The 25884-nt window shown below is 35.8% G+C and overlaps 1 protein-coding gene across 7 annotated transcripts in view; it reads left to right on the top strand.

The window, feature by feature from the left end:
- Nucleotides 1-25187, top strand: part of LOC121878875 (sorting nexin-25-like) — a 31640-nt gene extending 6453 nt beyond the window's left edge. Inside the window, exons 7-21 of one of the 7 annotated variants that reach the window (XR_006091245.1) lie at nt 765-827; nt 6032-6152; nt 7165-7359; nt 8329-8538; nt 9956-10145; nt 10545-10681; nt 10819-10992; nt 12057-12316; nt 13549-13806; nt 18212-18433; nt 19178-19324; nt 20107-20245; nt 20633-20764; nt 21950-22065; nt 23008-25187. Coding sequence is in view for 3 of the 7 variants with exons in the window: in XM_042385298.1 (XP_042241232.1) it covers nt 765-827; nt 6032-6152; nt 7165-7359; nt 8329-8538; nt 9956-10145; nt 10545-10681; nt 10819-10992; nt 12057-12316; nt 13549-13806; nt 18212-18433; nt 19178-19324; nt 20107-20245; nt 20633-20701 (2185 nt within the window). In the remaining 4 variants the exon portion in view is untranslated. Of the gene's footprint in view, nt 1-764; nt 828-6031; nt 6153-7164; nt 7360-8328; nt 8539-9955; nt 10146-10544; nt 10682-10818; nt 10993-12056; nt 12317-13548; nt 13807-14769; nt 14892-15433; nt 17782-18211; nt 18434-19177; nt 19325-20106; nt 20246-20632 lie in introns of those variants that run through there. The other 6 variants (XR_006091246.1, XR_006091244.1, XR_006091243.1 and 3 more) reach the window with 6 other exon arrangements.
- Nucleotides 25188-25884: the final 697 nt, after the last annotated feature.

Raw genomic sequence — 25884 nt, 5'->3', positions numbered from 1 at the left:
TACCAAGACAACAGGAGTCACAGTGTTCATAATGAAATTCATTGGACCCCTCCACAAAGATATTTTTTGGAGTGTGTGTACAAAAACCTACTTAAACTAAATCAGGTGTTACTCAGTAAAACAAGCTTTATTATTGTTAGATTAGATATTGGTTAAATATGGTTAATCTAACCAGGATTGAATAGAACCTTTGTTATAGTATAGTTCAAATCTTCCCTGATTCAATATATATTTTCTGTACCTACTTAAGCTAAATAGTGCTGGCACAGTTTGCTGACATGCACAATTTTATAAATATACACCTATGTAAACAGGTATGTTTACTGTATATATTTAATGTGCTTCCTATAAACATGCACTATAAATGCTTTTATGGCTTATATTTTATATGTTTTTAATGCAATATGTTTTGTCCTCACTTATGTGATCCATTCTTAACCACTTTTTTATTAGTATTTATTTTAATTTATTTACAATTATTTTTCAAGATATTTAATTTAACTTATACCTCTAGTTATTTGGACATTAATAGATTGTGCTGTTTTGAACTTAAAATTTTCCATATGAATTGCAGTATTATATTAAAAGTTTTCAATGCATTTGGAGAGGGCATTCATGTCCATTATTTCAATACACTTTGTTTATTTTTGTTTGTGTGATGGATATGATGTTCTACTATTGCCTTTGGCCTTTTATAGTACACTATCAAACTTTCTTTTCATGGTAGTCTGTGACCAAGTGAAAATTTTGTTTTTATTTGTCAGCTTTGACAACTTCTTAGAGTTGGTTTTAGCCTCTGAAAGCACGGAGGAAATGCTCAGGATAAGGTGAGGGCACACTTTCTTGGCGTCCATGTGCAGCTTTGCCTAATTGCTGTTCAAAATGCTTCTTCCTTTGCAAAGGGCCGGTATGGCTGTAGGTCTCTCAGAATGGTTCTGGTTGCCTGGTATATTTCTCATAATTTGCCCCCATAACATGCTTTTTAAAACAGATATCTTTTGTTATGCCCTGGCCATCAATGTGGTTGTGGCATATAGCATTACCCTTGTCCTTCTGTACATCTTTCACAAAATTTTGTGTGTGCAACAAGTTATTCAGTTTTCAGGGGATTCATCAAATATTTGATGGACTTTATCATCTGTGTATGAAGATGCACTCCTTATTCTGGGGTTAATTGGTGAGGGTTTGTCATATCAGTAAACCCTCCCAATGCAAGACTAATACGTAAGTGCAAGCCCTCTCACTTATTGGGAGGATTCACTTTATGGGAAGGTTTAAAATTTTCCCCAGGTATACATATAATAATACAATAATATTGTCACACATCAATCTCAACCATCAAAATGAACATTTTATAAGGTACACTTGAGTATAAGAAAGCTGATATACTGCACTGGGTCACGGAGTTCTTGTGTCAAATTTTGGGAGAATTTCCTTCTTTTTATTTTGATAGAACCTTTTTATGCTTTCTTTATGCACTACTGTAGTCAGTATCATCACTTTTGTGTTTGTTTTGAGACATTTTAAGGGCAGTATGGCTGTGTCAGCCAAAGAAATGTCCTTTATTGAGAACATCCCTTAGTGAGAATTTCCTTATTGAGAGGGTTTACTGTAGCATGAACACATTTCTATTTCTTTGTTGAAATTTGAAAGGCATATAAAAAATTATACTGAAAAATGAGGAAGTGATACATAGATACTTTATTTATCGCTCACACCTAAGGTCAATCATTGGTGCTTGGCAGAATAGGTACAGATGGCAGTATGAAACTTCAATGACCTTTTAGTCATTAATGCTTTCAAGGGCATGAACTAGTAACTGCTTCTTACCTGGGGAATGTTTTCCCATTTTATAATATTGTACCTGTGCCAGATGGGTATTATTCAGTAGAGTATATCTTTGTTTTCCCTCTTTGTGGGAAACCTGTGTGAAACAGGTATTGATTAGTATATCTCTTGGAATTGAGGTCAGACTATCCATAGGTGAAAGCTAGTGTACTTTCACGAATTTTGAATGTTTACAGAATAAGATTGGACAAGATGAAAAATATACAGCATTGATGGTTAACTTTTCATGATAATATGGTGTTATTTGCATTGTTTTATATCACAGGACCATAACAAGTCCTGAAAGTTGAATGGAAAAAAATTATTACTCAAGTTCATTGAATAAGTTTAAAGGCATTTTCCAAAAGTTGTGCAGCTGGATAGGTTACTGAATTTTATCAAAATTACGTACTGTCCCTTGTGAATAAACAGAAAACTATTTTGACTTTTTTAACAGAAGTTGCATGAGTTTTTTGTTATGCCTCTAACTCTTTTTTCCTAAACTGCTGTTAAGTTGAAAAGGTTTGCATGAAATTATTGGGTTCAAAGGGTTTTTAGATGAAAGAAAACAGTAGAATATAACTGGAATAGCTTCCAGTAGTGTCATACATTACTATGGCAGTATCAGTAGCTTGCCTTCTCTGTGTTTGAATACTTTTTGTATATTTTGCTAATTTTAATAAAATAAATTTGAAAATGCATTTCTTCAGTCTGTAAACCAGTGACAGGTACTGTAATTAATTATTTATGCAATCTGTTATAGTTAATAATAAGAGTATGAGTGATAACTAATGACACTTGGTATGTGTTAATTGTAATTTTATAATTACATATACATGTAGTGTACTGTTCATAGTTATGATGATCCAACATTAACATATACTGTACCCTTGTTAATTCAGATAATTATAATTTGGATTTTGTCTTAATTTATGTACTGTATTAAAAAAATATTAATTAAACAATCTGAATTCAGAAAGAATCCAAAATAACAGAGTGGTTTCAAAAATTCACCTTGGCTGCCACATAAAATATTGTACTGTATTTATAATTACCTAACTATGCAAATATAAATATTTTTCAAATGTACATACTGTATTGTACAGTAATAATAAAGTAAATACTGTGCAGTAATAATAAATGTATCACTTACGGTACATTGTGGGGTGAGCTGATAATATGTACAGTGTAGATGATACTGTATTCCAAAAGTGTAATGGTCATGCTGGTAAATATGACTTTTATCTCAGACTTGGAATTAATGAGATTAATAATTAAGTACATCCAGAAGAACAAAAAAACATCACCTTGGAAACCCATAGTTGGCAAGCACAGTTATAAGCATTGTGAAAAATGTCATTAAAATTTTCCAAAGTGTCATTAAAGCCACTAATTCCCTCACAATTGAATTGTCTATCATAGATTCAAAATCACCATGGTCAGGAGTACATATACTGTACTGAGATTTTTAACAAAACCTAATTTTGGGCTGTTACGGCCAAAACTGTTAGCCTAATGGTTTTTAAGAACATTTTGACAATATATATACTGTACAGGTACTGTTCTGTCGGAAGTGCAATTTCACAGGTTTAACTATTAAGTACAGTACGTACTTCCAGAGTAATACAACAAATACTAAAAGTCACCTCGGAAACCCATAGTTGGCGAGTAATAACATTGATAAAATATTAAAAAAAAAAAAATATTTGCTTGCAGAGTACAGCACGTAATTACAAATATAATATTTTTTGTGACAGCTGAGGTATGGCTACTGAGTATGTTTGATGGTTGGAATAATGAGGAACAATCTGAACAAAATGAGCAGAAAACGAACAAATAATTATCGAACACAAAAAATTGGAATAATGTAAAAATTATTCTGAACTCAAATTTTTTGGTAATTCGAGTGACATATACGGTAGCCTTCTTTTTGTTGAATTAACGAGGGTATGTTGTACATGCATGGTGTTTTTGTGTACCTTTGACGTTTGCAATCCTTCTGAACCTGTGAACTTATTCCACTTTTAGAGTTGGCAACAGTTTGAGATTATAAGCTTCTCTTAGTGCCTCAGGAATATGAATGACCCCTAAACCAGTTGTCTAAGTATAACACACTGCAGTACCATACAGTACAGTACTGGGGGGGATTAATTGTGTAAATGAGTTCTGTGAAATTTTGCTGATGATCACTGGGCTGTGTCTTAAGTTTTACAAAGAAGCACTGTGTGGGATATACAGTACAGGTGGCCGATCAAAAATCCGGCAACCTCGGGACCTGGGGAGTGCCGGATTTTCGAAAATGCCGGAAAACTGATGGTTATATTTGCTGTACAAGTTTAACAGAAAATGACTACCTGTACAGTCCTTTAAACAAAGAAAATTAAACACTTAAGTTAGGATAATATAATTGACATTGCTGGATTCCTTGTATGACCAGGAATATTTTGAATATAAATTTCATATATTTTGCACAAAAGATAACATATTTACTCAGAGTAAACATTTTATCTAAAATTTGTATGTCTAATGCAAAATCTATGATGTTTATATTCAAAATGATCATCAAATTGTAAGAATTCCAGCAATGTAAATTATATTCTGGCCGGGTAATTTGTATGAATTTTATGAGCTAAAACATATATCTTCATTAAATAAACAAAGAAATATTTGAAAATGCGCTCCGAAATCCATGCCTGAAAACTGAAGGTTCCGGTTTATCGGTTGCCGGATTTTTGATAGGCCACCTGTAGTGTACAGTACAGTATATGATGAGAGAGAAGGGGCAGCAAGAGACAAACATTGTACAGTAATTAATTGGGTAATGATGATGTGATGAGTTGAAGTTATATATGAGAAGAGGACGTACCTGTAAAATAAAGACTGCCTGGGATAGTGGAGGATGGTGGACAATGGGAGACACTGTGTCCTTGGAAACAGGGGTTATCAGAAAACTGGAAGACAGTAATAGTTGAAAGATCAGAGTTGAACCTTGACTGCCAGGCTGAGTAAGTTCATGCTCTTAATAATTTTCAAAATATTCATAGCTTTAATACATTTCATATCCTTGTTTGCACCAAGTCACAGTAAGTGTTACAATAAAGGCTACTACAGGTGTATCAGATAACAATTATAATTAGAAATACTGAACAGGATCAATTACCTTCACAGGTGATGTGTTAGATATAACTTAGTGTACAGTACATAACACTTTACCTTGCATATAATTATTTCTATTGTAATTGTCTGTAAATTTAACTAGTACAGAATTTTTTTTATTTGATGTGATTTACACCCTATTTTTATCTGTGCATATAATTTTTTTAGTTTCATTACTGGCTGTATAATTCATATGCATGTACTGTAATGTGATTTTCAACAACATCTAATTTTGGGCCAAAACTGTCGAAAATGTAAGTCTTACACCTTAGTAATTTTTTGACCAAAATATACTTTTCTCTCAGAATTAAAATTTAAGGGGTTTAACTAATTAAGTACTTACAGAATAACACATTAACACCAAAATCCCACTTAAGAAACCCATAATTGGAGATAAATTAGTATTGAAAAATGTCATTAAATTTTCCAAGCGTAATTACAGTACAACTACTAATTACCCCGCAGTCAAATCGTGGACCTCATATTCAAAATCACAATGTTCAGGAGTACCTATACAGTACTAGTAAAGATTTGTTTTTATATATTTCTCTAAATTTCGGTTTGTGTACGTAGATTACAATACCTGTACTGTACCGTATAAAGTTATTCATTCTCCTTCTTCAGTGCATGCATGTGTTATGTTTGCATAAGAATGTTTAGTAGATATGTTTTCAGTACATAGTGTGCATGGACTGATACTTTTTCATATACTGTACTACTGTATTTAGGTATACAATGTGATCTCTTGAAATTACAGTATGCTGTACTATTATCTGTATGTTTGTGTTTGTTTTTTTGTATAATAGATCATGGTTTTCCTCATGTTTTTTTTTTCTAAAAGTAGTCAAATTTTTAGTTCTTAATTTTTCAAAGAGCAATTTTTGAAGTAGTTCTTTGTGAACTTACCTCTGTGCATATCAGAGCATAGACTTTTTAAGTGCTGTCACTGTAATAGTATATGTCTTACTCCTGATAGTATTATGTTAAAAAATTTTGGTACAGAACAACATACAGATGTGAAGATTTTTATATGATTGAATTTGTGCAGACGAAACATAATAAATGAGATAATGCAAGCAACTGCCATCAACAACCTGAAGAAAGCCAAGGGGGTCGATCTGAGTCGTGAAAGTACACCACAAGGATCTGGAAAAGGGGACTTGCTTCAGGTGTGTGAATTTTTTTTTAATATCTTTTTATCCACCAAACCATACTAATATACATGTTACTTTTCAATTACCTTTCTTTGTCTATCTTCATGATATCAACTCTCCCTAACTATTTCCCCTCCCTCTTGAAGTTTTGGTGTTTCTTAATCCACTGGACAGAAAAGTTGGAAGGGGGGAATTAAATTACACCAATTAATGGCCTTCATAATCATGCAGTTTTCTTTGTAAAAATTCTGAGAGACAATTTCCTATTCCAACATGTTAAAGATCCAACTCACTATAGAGGTGAACCAACACTCAAACTGCTGGACCTCATCATAACTAACAAGGAGGGTATGATAGCCAAGATGGGGCATTTAGCCCCCCTGTTGGCACCAGCCATCATGTGATGTCCTTCAGATTTAACTGTTAATTGGTACACGATAAGAGCAGGCCAAGGTTCAATTATTACAATGGTGATCACAGCAGATATGATCAAAATAGGAAGTATCACTTCATATACTCATTTTCACCTTCTTTTGAATTTACTTTAATACCTCAGGGAAATTCATGCATTTGATTGGCTGGCTAGCTATTGTACCTGTATAATCCTGTTTAAATATTCAAATTCAAGTGGGAAAATTTATAATGCAACAGCTGTAAAATCATCCTGGCAGGCATAAGACAAGTTATGTGAATCATACCAAGAGCCTTAAGCTTTTCACATTCACTAACACGGGTCTGTCTCATGTAGCTCAATGTGTCGGTGTATAACTTCCAACATTTGAAATGCATGGGTAGATTTTCAAGCCATTTAATAGTTTTTTGTACTAATGGGGGCACATGTGTTTCATAAATAAACATAATTTCCTTTGAATTCATCTCCTTCTGGTACCTGTATTGATTTGGACCACTGTACAGTACTTGATCTCCACATTATGCAGTGATAGGTATGGCGGTCACTTAAAAATTAAGCATTATGATATACACTATATACTACTGACTCCCTTTTCTTCCATTGCTCTCATTATAGGCTAGAAATCTTAAGCGGTACATCAACCAGCTGACTTACGCAAAAGCCCAGTGTGAACGGCGAATAAGTATTCTGAACACTGGGAAAGTGGCAGTAGAATCAGGCACGTCAGGAGGTTGTGTTAGCAGTTCGCAAGTTACACACAGTTTGTCTGAAACTTTCTCCCACTCTCTTCAGAATCTCCCTGGAAGGAAGGTTGGTTGTTAGTATAAACTATTCTATACCTGTACTGTATTGCAAAGGTAATTTACCCAATACAGTACTGTATTGTGACAGATTTTTTCCCCCCCACAACTTCTGAATGGAGAGATATTCATATTTATTCATATGCATGTCTTTATTTGGAAATATCAATACTGTACTGTTTTAGTGATTCCTACAATTTGGTAAGATCAGAATAGTATGCTGTATTTGCCTTTGATTTCGTACTGTACAGAACAAAAATAGTGGTACAGTCAGTTCTGCTATAACGCGATAGTTGTGTTCTTGTAAAATATCGTGTTATAGAAAATCGCGTAATAGAAATAACAGGGCTTATGGAGAAAATAGGGTTAGGTGCAGATTACACGAAATCGAAAAAATTTAGTAGTTAGCCTAACACAAAGGATAGCACAGTCTAAATAAATGTTACATTCATATCTAATAATGAAATCATACAGTAAATGTAACACTTTACCTTGAAAAAATATGAATGTAACTTGATGGGGGAGAAGGGTGATTTTGAGGTTGATAACATCGAGCTTCTCTTCAAGTGTTATATCCTTTCTTTTACGATCATCACCGGGAATTCGGTCACCAGAACGCTTCTTGGAGATATTTTTCTTTACCATATTCACAGTTAATACCACAAAATTGGAGAAATAGTAAGCGAAAATCGCGTTACAGCAAACAAGCGTTCGCGTTATACAAATATCGTTCCTCTATTCATAAATCGCGTTAGAGCAAATTCGTGTTGTCAAAACATGCGTTATAGCAGAACTCACTCTACCTTAAATCTAGGCACGCAATTTAGATACGTATAAGATTTATAATCTCAATCATTTGTATTTGGCAAAATGTTTATCGTTCTTCAGACTCATCTAAAATACACAACATGTACTGTACTACTGTACTGTACTGTATATATTTCAAAAATTTTATCTCATCCAAAACTGTTTGTTCTAGATTCTTATGTTCCAAGCACTACTTGAGTCTGCTTTTGCACGTCGCTACTTCTCAATTTATCTGGACGAGATTGGACAAGGTGCACTTATCAGTTTCTGGTCTGCAGTCCAAGAAATTCGTCATGCAGACAAGAAGTTGCACCACCAGTTAGGAACAGAGATCTACTATACTTACCTCAGCCCCCATCCTCCACCAGTCAAGGTTGATAAGGTAGAGTCAACAATTCCAACCTTCTTCAGTCAAGATTGATGGAGTCGAATCAAAGATTATCTTTACTTTCTTTGATGAAGAACTTAGGACTGACAACATAAGTCTTAACTACATCTCTGTAAATTACTTAGTTTTATGTATTTATTTATTAATTAATTTTTTGTTTATTTATCTATTTTTTAATTATTTTTCATAGAGAAATACAAATATTCATGTACTGTACTCTTGAAATGATGGCAACAATGATTTATATTACAGATTTTAAGTAGATCCCTTTACTGTATTTTGATGTTTGAATATTTTAAAACTAATTTGAAGTTCATATTTTTTCTGACCTAACTCAGATGACTCTTGTAATAATCAGCTAAGTCTGTGGGTGAAAACAGTACTTACCTAGATAATGTCAAAGGTGCTCATTGTCAGTCTCAGTCTCAGGCATAAGATTTTTGCATTTCAAGATGATTCTTTTTAGTTTGAAAGTTGTTATGAGAATTTTAATAAAGATCTCTGGGATTATCTAAAAGATGCTTCAAAAGAAAGTCTACATGGATGATTGACTTGTTGAGTTCTTATGTTTAGAAGATTTTGTTTTAAGTTTTAGTCCAAGTGTGGAGCTCCTTGTGTATCTTGTGATTGTTTTCCTCCTTTTACATTGTGCTTTGCCTTTACCTGATCTGTACAGATTTGCCGTGAGCTTAATGGTTCAAGAAGTGCAGGGTGGGTTTGACTATGGTCACTCCTGTTTACCAGACCAAGACTTATGAATCATATGTGGTACTGAAGGAGTTTATAAGGCTGGGTAACTACTGTACATGTTTTTTCCTGCTTTAGGTAGAGATACCTCCCACTGTGGGGTGCATACCCATATTAACACTTGGAGTACTTTTCTTCTTCCCTTTTTTCTTGCTGACTTCAGATACACAAGTATCTGAACCAGGGTTTATTGGTCATAAGTGGAGGTTTGGCCCTGAAGTCCCTTTTCATAATGAAGTCTGGATCAAATGATTCATAGCCTTCTTTTTCCCGGGGAGTCACCTTGAAGTTGATTAGAAATACAATTGATCCTGAAATCCTGGTCTATATGGCAGGATATGCACTGTAAGTGTGGTTTCATAACTCAACAGCCTCCTACAGCAATACCAGCTAGCATTGTCTGGATAAACCTATGTTTTCACCCTATAGCTTTTCTGTGCATTATATGATTCTTCCAAATTATCTGATCTAAGTTTGGTCAAAAAGAAGAATTTCAGCATCAGCCTTCCAACCTTTTCCATCTATGGTGTTGGGTGGCCAGAATTATGAGCAACATACAGTAGACTCTCCCATCTCTTTGTGGCACTCATTCTCCCTAGCTCCTGTACCAGAAATTTGTGTTAAGTGTTTAATAAGAGTACAGGGAGTACTTTATTTTGTGCAGCCAACTCTTCGTGGTGTGGAAGCCTTTCTTTTGGGCAACAGAGGACCTGAAGTTTTATACGAAATTGGAGAGGAGGTGGAGCGGACCTTAGAGGAACGTCACTACACTGGTTTCTTGGTATCATCCACATACCATGCAATGCTTCATCAAGCTGCACTCCAGGGTGTGGACTTCATGACTGAGTGTGCTGGTTAGTTCTTTGTTCTGCTATGTTATTAAGTATTGCGTGTAGTTATTTTACACTTCATCCATAATTGTACATCATAAATTCCATTCATACAAGTACTGTATAAGATAAAGATGATGAAGGTAGGCCTTGCTGTGAGTGTATAGAAGTTTTAAGAATTTCAGTTACCTTGGCTAAACTACTTCCACTGCAGTGGTACTCTTGGAGTTTGTATTATGGTACTTTGATAAACCTAAATAAAAAATAAAAAACTTTATAGATTATGTATACTATCCATTTTATTCTCATTTTTATTTCTAACATTTTCATCAGGATCATTGGACATCATGTGTATCTTATGCCCCCTTTTAATTTTTTTAATATTAATGTATTTTTGAAGTATGTATCATATGATGTTTTCAGAGGATGGAGGCCCAGGAAATACTGAAGGAAGCACCACAGAGTCAATAGAGCAGGTACAGATGCAGCTCTCTGATCATTCCACATATGCCAGGAATAAATTGGCACACCTTCAGGAGAGACTCACCAATAAACTCTTAGTGAGTATTTCTGTACTTGGCTGTTTGAAGTGAGAGGGACAACCCAGATAGAAAAGGAACAGTATAAGAGAACACTTTAGCATGTTAGATAGAGACACTGATTGATATATGATGAATAACTGGATCTAACACTTCAGGCACTGCAAGCTTTACGACAAAGTGGGAAAGCTGATGCAAAAGTCATCACACACCTGGAGGGGGATATCAGTCAGCTGCGTAGTGATCACAAACTGCTGGAGACCCACGTTGAGAGAACAGCACTTTGGAGTGACAATATTGGTCGTTGGCGTGTTCATGTCCAGAGTGTACAGGTGAGTGTCTCTTTTAGTTTGTTCATTAGGAAAATGTCACTCTTGGGCCCCACCCAGCAATATGACGTATGGTTTTGTTATTGAATAATGTGGCAGTATTCTCTGTGGAAACAAATTTTAATCAAGCTACAGCACCTCATTAATCATTTGTTTTCTAACTGGCCAATCACAAGGTAAGATGAGAGAAGGAGGGTGGGGCTATTTGACATTTCCATACTGAGCAGACTATAATTATATATATACTGTATATATATATATATATATAGATATATATATATATATATATATATATATATATATATATATATATATATATATATATATATATATACTCCTAAGCATGGTGATTTCGAATATTAGGTTCACGATTCGACTGTGGGGTAATTAGTGGTTGTAGACGCTTGGAAAATTTAATGACATTTTTCAATGCTAATTTATCTCCAATTATGGTTTTCTTATGTGCAATTTTTGTGTTAATGTGTAATTCTGTAAGTACTTAATTAGTTAAACCCCTTAATTTTTAATTCTTTGAGAAAAGTATATTTTGGTCAAAAAATTACTAAGGTGTAAGACTTGCATTTTCGACAGTTTTGGCCCAAAATTAGATTTTGTTGAAAATCACATTATAGGTACTCCTGAACATGGTGATTTCTAATATGAGGTCCACGAATCAACTGCGGGGTAATTAGTGGTTGTAAATACGCTTGGGAAATTTAATGACATTTTTCATTGCTAATTTATCCAATTATGGGTTTCGTAAGTGCGATTTTGGTGTTAATGTGTTATTCTGTAAGTACTTAATTAGTAAAACCCCTTAAATTTTAATTCTGAGAGGAAGATATAGTTTGGTCGAAAAATTTCTAAGGTGTAAGACTTGCATTTTCGACAGTTTTGGCCCAAAATTAGATTTTGTTGAAAATCACATTACCGTACTGTATACTGTACTGAGAATGATTATTATACAGGTAATATGAAATTCACTTCCATGTGAGAGCAGTGCATAAGTGAAAGAAAAATTGTATACTGTACTTCAAAACACTTACTTGTACGTATTTATGTTCCAGCTTGTTGAGGAGAAGGACATCCCCCACCTGGTATTGTTAGTTCACTTAAATTCAGAGGAGGTGAAGACTTCATCATGCCAAGATCTATCCTCAGCATCTGTCCTTACGTCATCTAACTCATCGTCCTCATCATCATCATCTACCTCATCCTCCACTGCCATGGATACCTTTGAGGTCTCTATTGGGAGTTCAGGACCTGCACATGGTTGGGTAATTGTGAGGAAATTGCCACTGCTTACTGACCTTCATAGAAAGTTATGGTAAGATACTAATAAGAGTAAACCACCTGATTTTTTGTTCATCCTTTTCCTTACACTAAGATTAGCCACCCTCCGTAGAAGCAGGTACTGTAGTTTGGTAGAAGGAAAATATGTAGCGAATTAGAAGGCTGTAATAGATTCACACCTTTGTTCATTATTTTTTATCTCTGTATGGAAGATAAGGTTGAGTGTTATCTGTTGCAGCATTTAGTTTAGATTCAGACTTTTAAGAACTTTTCCTTCCTTCTGTGCCTGTCTTAATATCTCCTTGATTCTTCCCAAACAAAGGTGAACCTTCCTTGGGAGTTATTATAGTAATCTCTTCACAGATTCTTATTCCTGAATTTGGAACATTGTGATGTTCTGAAATTTAGAATTGAAATACAGTAGTTAATAAGCTGTTTCTTCCAACTTTTAAGAAATATTCTGAAAATTAACTTGCTATTTCTGCTCAATTCTAAACAAGTTTGATTGTAAATTATGTAATTCATAATCAGTAACTTAGCTAATTATTAGTACAGTGTACTTACCGGGGTAATGTTTGACGGAAATATAGGGCTGTATTTAAAATGTTGATTACACGGTGCCCATAAATTTTAAATCACCTTTATATACATTTTCTTACAAATGTAGATGACAGTAAACCCTTGATAACTCGGCACATATGGGGCTCTGGCCCTGCCGAGTTATCCCAAATTCCGACTTATTGAGGCACTTTCCCCATCCTACAAAAATACAATAAAAAATTATCAACCCATATATGTGTACTGTACATGTAATTACTAAATGTAGAAAGTAACACTTACCAGCACTGCAGGCAAAGAATGAAGCATTATAGTATAGTAGGTGACACAGAGGTATGTCATTTGATGTAAAAAATATGCCTGACCTTGTTTTTTCACCATTTGAGTTCATGCCATGGATTTTGTTTAGATTTCATATAGAAGCACTAATTTACATGCTGATTAAGGATCTGGGTTTACAATTTGAAAATTTGAGTAATTAGTGTTAATTAATGACTTTTGGAATGATTAAAGATACACATTGTGCCGCTAAGAGAGCACAGGCTCTCAATTGGCTCGGCCATGTCAATATTGTTATTATTATCCACTCTGTATCTGCATTTTTCTGGCTAAATATACTGCAGCCCATTAAATCATGAGCAAATGTTCTTTAAAGTTTTGTGATGCCCAAAGGATTGTTAGATTTCATGGCTTATTTTTGCTTTGCAGCCAAATTGCCCCTTGGATGAAAGCAGTAGAATTACCTAATGTACCTGGCAAGATGCTATTTGGGAAAGTTGCTGACAAGGCTCATCTGGAGAAAGTACGTGTTGTGGCACAGAACTATTTTGATGCCGCTCTGAATGACGAAAAACTCTCTGGCTCAGAGCTCATATATGCATACCTGTCACCTTCACCGGAGCATCTAAAACAAGCAGAAATACAGAAAAAAAAATATAAGTTTTCCTTTTCTACATTTTTTAAAGGGTAATATGCTCTTGTTTTTGCATTCTCATGGGTTCAATAACTTCTTTCTTTTTAATCTTCTTCCAGATTCAAACTACAAAGAGGGGAGGAAGCTACTGTATTTTGTTGTTGTTTTCTGTAATTCTTTAGTATTCTCTTGTGAATTTTCTCACAAACATTTTCTCTGAAAAGTATGATAGTTCTATACAATAATTTGTTCTTCAGCTGTATATCTAATTCTAAGGGATTCATTTAAGAGAGAGTTCTGATTCTATAACAGATATTCTCAGGAGTTGATGAGGCAACAAACACCGATGGTTTTTTTAATATCTTTGGTGAGGAGAATAATGTGGGTTTTTTAGAGAAATGATTACCTGTTAGTAACCTACCCTAACCACCAATATAGGTTACCTTCTTACCAGCTATAATCTTTTTGAAGCTCAGTATGAATGTTGAGGTTATCTTGAAGTACTAGGGGCCATTCAAAATTACGTAACGCTTTTTTCTACCAAAATTTATACACCCCCCAACCCCCTGTAAGACTCTGTAATACCAAGCCAAACCTCCCTAAAATATTATGTAACACAACCCTGTACACCCCCCCCCCGCCCCCCCTCCTCCTGGACTCACAACACTGCTCCAGATCACACCAACAGCTAAATAATAGGCAGGGGAAGACAAGATCCCTAAAATTCGCACAGAAGTCTGAATTTTCATAAATTTTGTGCAAATTTCCATGGTGCGAATTAGTGTGAAAATGTACTAGGCTCGGGTAGCCGGGTACCGTTAATAATAGGCTTGTCTTGTTCTGTGTGAGGGAGTAGTTATCATCACTGCCATTATATCCATCAAAATAGAATATTGTAAGTGCATATTATGTATAATGTACTTTGGAGGTTTTGTGCTGTGACCATAAACATAAAGTGGGTACTAGATTCCACAGCAAGTAAAAACAAATTTCCCTTCCACAACATGCGGGAATAGTTGTTCGTCCTTGAAAACTGTGCCAGATATCATTTGCTACCATCTAGTGAGAGCCAGGGCAACTACACTCAGGCCACTCAGATGCATCAGCTGATTCTTCCTCATACATGGTGCGCTGAGAGGTAAACAGTTCTGTATTTTCTTGTTATTTCTTTAGGTTTTAAGCCACTTTTGGTAGTTTGTACCATACTTATGTGTTCAGCATTGAATGCTCTATATAAGGTGATATAGTGTTATTTGCCTGACAGCATAAAAAGTTGCTAAAACCCAAGTTTTCTGGCAGTGCCATTCTTATTTGATGTCAAATTTACATGAACAAATTAGAGGCCAGAGCAAGCTTGGCCCCTCCAAATTTGTGTATTTTTCCAACAGTATCTCAAGCAAAATCAGTTTAATTGTACATTAACTCAAAAATTACCTTGGTTTTCTGTAAAGGTAGTCCTAACTTAACACAGTATCTTATACATTTTTAGTTTATATCCTGTAGGACTTTTAGTAAATTAATATTGCAATGAAAAATTGAAAAAATGTCACTAACAGGGTACATAGTGAACACAGTCTGCAAATTTTTAGCTGTAGTTTTAGTTGAATGTTTCTTCTACATGTATAAAACAAATACACATTGGGTATACTTAATCTGACATCATTTTTCTTCTTCCAACAGCTTCCCAAAGATGGAGTACAGAAAGAACAAGCTGACCCTGAAGACAAAGCTGATGATCATAATACAGGGAATGTTGAAACTGTCAGTGTAAAGGAAGTGAAAACACATGTCCCAGTGAAGCAAGCCATTACCTCTCCAAAACAAGACCAGCTGAATCTCAAATTATGTGAACTTCAGGATCATGTCAATGAGCTGTACAATAAAAGGGTTGTGGCATGCTTTCAGATGAAGAACGCAAATCTTTGAAAAAGAAAAACAGAAATTGATGAGTTGAAGAAAGAGCTAAAGAAGACTAAACAGAATCAGAAAAGACAAAGAAAGTTTCGAGAAAATTACAAAAGAAAACTTGAAGAATTGGATGAAGCAACAAGAAAAAAGCTGAAAGGCAATCCATCCTCAACCAAAGGAAGGCCACCAAAGATTGCAGATGATAATTTGTGACATAATGCCATTGTAGAAATAGCAATTGGAGGTTCTGCAGCAGATGAGAAAAGATGCTCTTAAGTAATCAGAACTGTCAAGACTCTGGGTGACTTAACAGCTGCTTTACATACAAAGGGTTTACAATTATCACACAGCTCAGTTTATTTGCGACTACTGCCTAGAAATTCCTCACCTCGAGAGGGAAAACGACATGTGACAACAGTTCTTGTTGAACTAATGAGGTCTGAAAATAGTGCACATTCTAGACATCCAGATACCCTATTTGCTAGAACATCTATCTCTTATCTGGACGAGATTGCTTCTCTACTTGGACCACATGAAGTCACATTCCATTCACAAGATGACAAGGCAAGAGTTCCAATAGGCATTACCGCTGCAAACAAACAGGCTCCTCTGATAATTCATTTGGAATCTAAAATCACTCGGTGACCATGATTTTGTTTTTGCCCCTAAACACAAGCTAATACCATCAGTAATAGCTGGTATTTCAATAAAGGAAAACTGTATTGCAGAACAAGGGGTCACCTATTCTGGTCCAACATACTATAGCCATACGAAGTGCTAAGCACACATCTTCAATTGCAATGGGATATCTGAGAGATATGAAGAAAGTGTGTTCCTTACCTCAGTTTAATGAACAGATGTCTACTCCTGATGGTATGCCAGAGCCAGTCATGATTTTGACAGTAGTTGGTGGTCCTGATGAAAACCCTAGGTATGAAAAAACCATGAAGTGTGCTGTTGATTACTTTTGCACATATGATCTAGATGCTCTCTTCATTGCAACAAATATACCAGGTCGAAGTGCATTTTACAGAGTTGAATGACATATGGCCCCACTTAGCCATGATCTAGCTGGAGTCATCTTACTTCAGGATCATTTTGGAAGCTATCTAAATTCTAATGGAGAAACTGTGGATGAAGAAATGGTGGGGCAAAATTTTGCCCATGCAGGGAAAGTTCTCGCAGACATTTGGTCAGCTACTGTTATTGATGGCTACCCAACAGTTGCTGAATATATTGATCCACAGGAAGGAAATGAATCGGAAATCCTTGAAAAGAGTCCTTCCTGGTATGCAAAACATGTGAAAGAGAGTCAATATTTTCTTCAGGTCATAAAATGCCAAGATACAGCTTGTTGTAATGCACCAAGAAGTTCTTACTTTTCAGTTATTACCAACAGATTCTTGCCCTCACCACTTCCCCTTGTACAGACAGCAGATGACTTATTATGTTGTCTTGATGATTTGAGTGCCAAATATCCACTGCTCTTTGTCAATCTACCATATGATTTGGCATGTCCTAATCTGAAGAATGAGCCACAGAAGCTCATCTGTGAAACATGTGACAAATACTTTGCCTCAGTCAAGTCCATGACTTCACATTTTAAGAAACACTGCTCGAGTCGCAGTAGCCATTCTGTTGTGAGTGCTCCAACAGAAAGGCTAGGGACCTCAAAGACTAGCTGCCAAGCGACAAAGGGAATTCATGTGTGTTGTCAAGTACCTGGAAACAGAAGAGTATGAGCGGCACATGGAGGAAGAATTGGATACTGAGACCAGGGCTAACAAAAGAACATCAATCATGACTGTGCAAAGTAGAGAACCAGTGTGGCAGGAAGACTGTTAGATCTGGGACAACATACATGAACCACCCCTGGACACTTAAATATTTAGACTGAGAACTGAGTTTTCAGAGATACTGTATGGTATATTGTTTTTAACATGCAAGCAATATATCAGGAATATATTACATAAAATATATTTATTTTCATTGTTAAAGTTGTATTACTTGCTTTCACCTTCATTTGAAAAAAATAGAATATGCATGCATTTGACAAGGTATAGAAAGACCTCAGAACTACATATATTATTTTCTTTGTAATTCTTGGTACACTTTTAGTATTAAAGACTTTCAAAGATTACATCTGTATTATTTAGGCTTTATTTTATTTTTTACTGTCACATAACACTTCTTCTGACACCCCCCCCCCTCCCCACCCCCTGTAACACACTGTGACGCCTGGCTTGATACCCCCACCCCCATCTGTGTTACGTAATTTTTTAATGGCCCCTTAGATTTTATATCTTAGTCATTTACATCACGGCCTCTGGTCCTTAAATTGGGATTTTTGGATCAATCGGTCATTTATGTATACAGTACAGTAGTCCAAAAGAAATATTTATACCTATTGGAGTATTATTGTTTTTCATCTTTTTTTGTATTTCTTTGATCTTTATCATATTGTACAGTACTGCATATTGTTTTCTTTGTTGTATTATTGTATCACTGTACAGTACCTACGTAATTATTGCCCTTCAACTTTATATCCAGAAGTGACGGTAAGAGTGACAGTGATGAAGAAGACCTAGGGCTGATGATGGATGGTGGGGATACATCTGCTGATGGAGGGAGTGGTGATGGAGGGAAAGACTCGGTAGCAGAGCCGCTGTTCTCATTCCTGGAAGAACTTTGTGAACTGAGAGGTGTGGGCAAGTGGCTCAGAAAAACACTGATTTCCTTTGTTCAAGTTACCTATGGAAAGACTATAACTAAGTAAGTCATAAGGTTTGTGGCTAGTGTATTTAGGTGTTTTGGTTAGGTTAGATTGTTGCTATGAAAGCCTGTGAATCTACTTTTTTGTATTAGGCATTCTTTTGTATATTTATCAATTCTTTGTTTATGGCATCACTTGGGTATGAGGCAATGCTGTGGCTAATGAAACAGAGTCAATTTTGATACTTTAGAGTGTATAGTGTAATAAAGGGAAGATTATATATGAACATAAGAAAATAAGGAGTCTGCAATAGGCTGGTTGGCCTGTGCATGGCAGCTCCTGTCGAGAGTTACTACCACTCTCTATCATCCATGAATCTATCTAGCCTCCTTTTGAAACTTTCCAGAGTTCCCGCACTAACTACAAAGTTGCTAAGCTTGTTCCACTCGTCCACCACCCTATTTGTGAACCAGTTTCTTCCTATCTCCCTCCTAAACCTAAACTTATCCAACTTGAATCCGTTGCTCCGAGTCCTATCCTGCTCGGATATTATAAGAACTTTATCTATATCCCCTTTATTGATTCCTTTCACCCACTTAAATACTTCTATCATATCTCCCCGCACTCTTCGTCTTTCTAGGGAATGCAAGTTAAGTTTCTTTAACCTATCCTGATATGGAAGGTTTCTAATTTTATGGTAGAATAGGATAGAAGGAAGGCAGGTTGGACACTAGACTAGAATGTTGTATATCCTTGAAACAATAGGGTATAAAGTGTAATGTGTGTAATTGTTTGGATTTCAGACATGTACGGGAAACAGTATCTAGTATGCTGAGTGAGTCTATGGTACTATACTATATGCACACAGTGAAAGACAACCTTTGGCCTTCACATGATGAAATACAAGCAACACATCAGCCTCAGACAGAAGATGACAAACTTAGAACAAGGTAAGCTTTCAGTATTGTATGAAAATAACTAAAAACCTTGTCTCCCACATTTTTGTAGTTTACACCCACCTCATACAACTGAATGGGTGTAGTATGTATCACTTGCCCCCTGACCCAATGGTTGTTGCTTTGGTTGTTGCAGAATAGTTGGGGAAGTAAAAGGCAGCAATGTATTACCAGCTATGGTTTCATCTTCTGTACCAGAAGCTTAGTCTTCAGTGTACTGTAGCCACGCTGACCTATATGGGCCATGAGGCCTATGGTACCCACTTTCACAGTGTAACAGAGTCAGTGTCAACCCCCAGGGTTGAGGAAGGTTACCGGGTAACTTAATCCAGGATGTCAACATGACTGACTGGCTTTGCAACACTTCTGGGCATTTCACTGTTATTGACTATGGGCAAACAACAACAAAAAATAGCCCTTCACCTCTTCCTAGTCATGAGATTGAATACACATCTTAGTTTCAGAGTCAAGAATGTCACCAAATGGGCAATGGCATCCCATCGTTATTTCTTTTTCATATTTCTTCACTTATGTCATATATTCTTTTTAACTTAGTTCATGTTAAAATTTATGCATACATTATAGTTGACTCTTTTGTGTCACTTTGGAGTTCCTCATCTTTTTGTGTCATGTTATTCAGTAATGTTCCTCAACATTAAAATATTTTCCACTCGACACTACTGAAATAGAAGGTACGTACTGTACTATATTAATTATTTGGTGTATTGTGGTAGCTACTGATGTAGATTTGTTGCATCAAAAACTTTATCTTTCAGGTATGAAGCTCGTGAGCAGTTTGTGAATAACTTACCTGTTCTTCTGTGTACTTTAGTGGGTCAACAAAATGCTCGCAGAGGAGCAACAAAACTCTTCACTACGCTGCAGCATCATGCTCTTAACAAAAACCTCTTTTATGTAAGTTTTAAAATTGTTTTTGTTAACAAAGTTAGATGATTTTAAATAAGTAAAGTTTAAGATGACACCAATTGTCCTTGGGAATTCTTAAATTTTTCAAACAAGCCTCACAATACAGTACTAGACAATCACACAACACCAGCAAGTAAAACCACAATCACAACAACAATGGCTGTGTTAACAAATTCCAGGCTGGGAATAACAAGCGTGCCCGACCAACCAAACAATAAGGTGGCAGTCGGGAGATTCACAGAAAAATGCTTTTTCTATAACAGTGGCATTATCTGGGGGTTCCCAGTCAATGGAATTCCGGATAAGATAGGGTCAATCTGTATTGGAACTGTTACATGTAAAAGGCTCAATTACAATCTTTTATTTTTATTTCAGACTGTCCTGGAAGCTCTCCTCAAAGAACTGTTCCCTGAACTTCAAGAACATATTGACAAGAAATTATGAGTACAGGTATCAGTACAGGTATAACATTGTCGAACATCGGAACACTCCAATATATTCTCAGGGGTAAGAAAGAAAAGAGAATTATGGAGGCATTATAATATCACTGGTTAACAAGTTGAACCTCTTGAAGTATATAAGTACTGTAGTATGAGTTGACATTTTGTTGCTAAGAGAAGAACAGTTATGGGTGAAATAACTTTATGTCTGTCGTAAGTGACCCACATAGTGTATAACCTTGGAATTCTGGAACTGTTCAGATTGAGATCTTGCTTGATTTGTGAATATGCCAGTTTTCTGAACAAGAGCACTCCACTTTGAAGCCTTGAATCATCTCTGTTGAAGTGTATTGTTGAAAGTAATGAGTCTTTGCAGTGTATGATGATTTCAGAGGATCAGTGCCATGCCCTGAAAAGATGAGTTTAGTACAATTTAATTTGAGAGCATTTTGCTATCAAACCTTAAGAGATCAAACTTCTGCCTAAACTCCTTTTCAATACATTGGTTTTAATAGGATGATATAACCATTGAAGGTTTTAATCCCATCTGCCTATGTTCTAGAGGTCCAATAGATGTGGTGGGCTAACATGTATGTGATAGTGAGTCCAAATTCAATCATATCATAGGATTTCCAAGAATTTTTTCTCAAATCTGCCCAGTAGTATGTGCATAACTGCTTTCCCTTTATTTTTCTGTAATGTGCTGCCATAATAGTGTCATAACTCATTTGTTTGGTCCAAGGCTCCTGACAGTGGTTTTCAACCTCTTCATAATAACTGTTCTGTACATTATTCTTTCTTTCCTGCCATTGGTGGATATTTTCCCACAGTAACATAGTAGTGGCAGTAATTAATACTGTTTTGGTTATGTCAAGCGTATTTTACAGTTGATATGTTAATTCCTGAGGTTAAAGTCAGGGTGTCTACTGAGCTGGAAAACCTGGAAAAGCCAGGGAATTTTACTAATATACCTGGAATTTTGTGTGAATTCAGTTCAACTACAAAATATTGTTATTTTGACAGTAATCTTACCATAAACTAATGCTGAATTGGTTATGTACCTTTCATATTTCATGTTAGTGATCAAATAACCAAATATTACAGGTTATACCTACTAATTCTGCAATGAGTATTGTCAGAGCTGAATTGTTCTTATAATTAAGTTACTTTATTTAAGTGGATTATTCCACATATTAATCATGAGTCATATACTGTAGGTGGATCAGGAGTGTGATTTTTGGGTTTTTGCCAGATTTCCTGCTTTTTTTGGAATATCCAAGTCGACCCACGTGAATCGCACAAATCCGGGGAGAAAAATATGGAGAGGGAGTGTCAAGGTCTTTGCCGATGTTCATCACTAGCCTTGAGGTGGGTCGCAAAAGGGTCTTCAATTTCTTGATTAATATCATTTACATCATCTTTAAATTTCACAGTAGTATACTGTTTACAAATTATTGAAAACCTCTAATGTTGTTATTCTGTCATAATAAATACAGTACCGAGTTAATGTACTGTACTTGGAATTTTTCAAATTTACACCTGGAAAAGCCAGGGAATTTTGTCTTGTCTGGCCAGTAGACACCTTGAAAGTGCTTGTATTTTAAGTATGCCATATACTGAACAACTTTGTTATGACAAGATTAACTCACTTCTCTTGTTTTGTCTTTCATTCTTGATAAAACATATAATTAATATCTGTGATTCCTGATCTATCTGAGCTGCAGTGCTCAGTGGTGTCCCACAAAGGGATATGTAAGGCCTGGTTGTGTGTTGTCCAAGTTATACCTCTTTGTTGATGATATAAAGACGGTCTGTCATATTCAGGCTGTTGAGGACCATAGTCAACTTCAAATAGATGTTGACAACCTCCATATGTGGTCAGACTCAAGGCTACTCCACCTTCCCCCAAACATTTGTAAGGTGATTATTCTTAGTAGACCAGTAGAAGTAAGCCATCATCATGTTAAATGAAAAGTTATTATTAGCTTACATAGCTAAAAAGAAATGAGAAGAAAAAGGATATGGGAGTGATGATTAATAACTTATTGTTGTTTGAAGATCGCACAGTGACAAAGTCAAGAAGTTAAACCAAATGATGGGTCTGATCCTGTGATCATTCACTCACTCACATTTACAGTAATAACTTTCTGATGGTTATATAAGGCCCTAGTCCAACCTCATTTAGGGTATGCAAATGCAGTTTGGCAGCCCCAATAAATGAAGGACACCCACACAATCAAATATATTTGGGCATATATATTTATTTAGCTCTGAGTATACATAGTAACATCTCTATTCCACCCATTTCAGAACTGACTGCTATCCAGAATATACATAACTAGCATTAGTAAGTAAAGAAGCTTGTTAATTTTGATACAACTGACTTCTCTTATAAGACATTATTCTTTGCTGTTATAAAATTGTAGGATACAGAACCAAAGAAACAGTGCTCAGGATTTAACAAACAGTATTTATATGAGTCTTGATCATCATTTATAATTATAAGATGCAAAATACACTATAGATTCAGTGGATATTAATGGTAATTGCTCATTATATGCTTAGATTAGCAGTACAGTTGTGTTTCAAAGAGAGCAGTCACAGATCACTCTGCCAGGAACACAGGAAATTGCAATATGGTATGTGTACCATGTTCAATTTGAACTGCAGTTTTGTTAAAGCTTACTTGACCTTTAAATCCACTCCTCTCTGGTTCAGATCACTCTCATATCTGGAACAATCCACTTCTTCCATTTTACTGTTTGCCCATTCAAGCTTATCATGTGTATCTCCCCGTCTCCCTACTTTTTTTCTTTTCTTCACTTTGCTGTTGTTCATATTTACTGTAAAGTTGCCCCTGGTGCAGTCCACACTCTTCCAGCTTTACTCACTAATTTTTTTTATTTTTTCTTTGGGCTCATCACCCACTAGAGCAGTAGTACAGTTTCTACAACAAGCAGTTGTCTCGCCTCCCATCTATATCATCATCATTGTCATCTTCAGCATTTTATGGTAATTTTCCTTGCTTGTGTGGGTTAGCCATGATTGTCTGATGGCAGCTCTTCATGTTGCATAGTGTCTTGCAGTCTCTCTTGTCAGGCTCTTAATTCTAGTATAATTTCTTACAACCCATATCAGTATTCACAAAACATGTTCTGTACACTTGCTCCAAAAAGTATCTTTACAATTTTGTGTGAGACAATATGGTATTACACAACGAACAAAGAATTTTGAACACCCTACTGAGACACCAGGAGTCACATTGTTCATTTTGAAATACATCAAAGCCCTCCGTAAAATGATTTTTTGAAAACATGTCCCTCCCTCCTCTTCTCTTGATTTCACCTCTCAAACTACTCATCCATGAAAATATTAAACAATCGTAGTATCGTTAATTCATTACACACTCTAGTACTTTCATTAGGAGACAGTTTTCCAGATTTATAAGGTACGATTGAATGGAATTAAGATTCTTTATTGAGTAAAAGAGAAAGTCTGAAGTGTGTTAGAAGTATGCTTTAGAAAACTTTGACATGATTTATTACTGAAATAAATTATCTCCTGAAAGGTAAAACTTACAGCTACAGAAAAAGAGGCCATAATTTGAGGATATCATATACTGTACTGTACATATCCATTAGTTAAGGAACTAAATGAATTCCCTTAAAAATATTTAGAACAGTTTTAATAAAAACAAGTGGGAGTAAACTTGAACTCTGCTGAATCAATGCATCATGTTTAGAGCTGCTGGCACAGCTAAATTTATTCAGATTACTCTTATTTAGTTCACTTAATTATAAAATCATAAGGTCTGTCACTGAATTAGTGAGTGATTGAATGAGTCAGTGACAAACAGGTGTATAGAGCTGCTGGCACAGCTACCTGTATAAAATAAATTACCATACAAAAGCATAAATGTATTTTGTTGTCACTGAGCACATTCAGTATTGCTATGTGTTGCTATGAGAAAGGTACAGTGTTTGCAAGGTCTCCTAAAAGTTCATGTCGTTGAAATTTTGATGGTTCTAAATTGGATCAAAATTCATGCTGTATAAAAGTCTTCACAGTACTGTGAATATAATGACTGATTTAACTTCCTGTGAATGCTTCTTTAAGTAGGATTTTTCAATGTGTTAAAGGATGATAAATTCATATTTGGCAGCATTGAAAACTACCACAAACAGGCATAAAGATTCTGAAAAGTGATCAGTTTTACATGGTGACTGTACACCTTATACCATCATAGTTGTTGATGGTAAGAAGGAAACAAGTGCAATTTTCCTTTCATCAGATATCAAACGAAATTCTGATCTGATCATATAACAACGCACATTGAATGCCTCTGATAAACCAAAGAATAGACAATATGTACAGTGATCCCTCGGTTAACGAGCACAATCCGTTCCAGCAGGTTGCTCGTTAACCGAAAATCTCGTTAACCGAAACCATTGTTTCAATGGGTTTTTGGGTAATTGGTTCCAGCTCACCGAAAATTGCCTAAATTCAACGAAAAAGGTAGAAAAGTTCACTTACTTTGAGGTGTGTATATAGAAGGCTCCTGGATGATGATGATGATGTGAATTTGAAGTGGGAGGTGGAGGAGGAGAAGTGAGAAGAGAAGGAAGTGGAGGTGGAGGAGAAGCATTTTACTGCTTCTTGGAAGGTGAGTCACCTTCCATGAAAATGTCAGGAACCTCTGGACTGACAGATTCTCCACCATGAACATCCTCTCTCCTTCTTGAAGTGGAAGGCTGAGGGATAGCATCTTGTTCCCTCTGCCTTTTACTGAAGAAAGTGTCAATTGTGGTCTCTGGGGCATCTGTCCTCCTCACCATTAACTTATGCTTAAAGAAGGAAACCACTGAGTCCTCAACATGACACAAAGTTAGTTCAGTTTTTTCCACTTCTGGGTGCTTTGAAGCCAGTTCCCTGAACTTCTCCCAGTGGTAAATCACATCTTTCAACTGTTTAGCTGACATATGGTCATCACTTTCAATTTCCTCCTCTTCACTGTTAGCCTCTACCTGTAACATCTCATCCAGTTGCTTCAAGTCATCAGGAGTAAGTTCCTCCTCATGAGACATCACAAGCTCTTCCACATCCTCCTCCTCCACTTCAAGACCCAATGACTGACCAATGGACACAATCTCCTGGTCCAACTCTGTTTCTTCCTCAAATCTCTCAAAA

The sequence above is a fragment of the Homarus americanus genome, unplaced genomic scaffold, assembly GCF_018991925.1.
Source record: "Homarus americanus isolate GMGI-L3 unplaced genomic scaffold, GMGI_Hamer_2.0 scaffold19969, whole genome shotgun sequence".
In the NCBI taxonomy this organism is placed as follows: Eukaryota; Metazoa; Arthropoda; class Malacostraca; order Decapoda; family Nephropidae; genus Homarus; species Homarus americanus.
The sequence above is the reverse complement of the archived record's forward strand: the minus strand, read 5'-3'. Positions and strand labels throughout refer to the sequence as shown.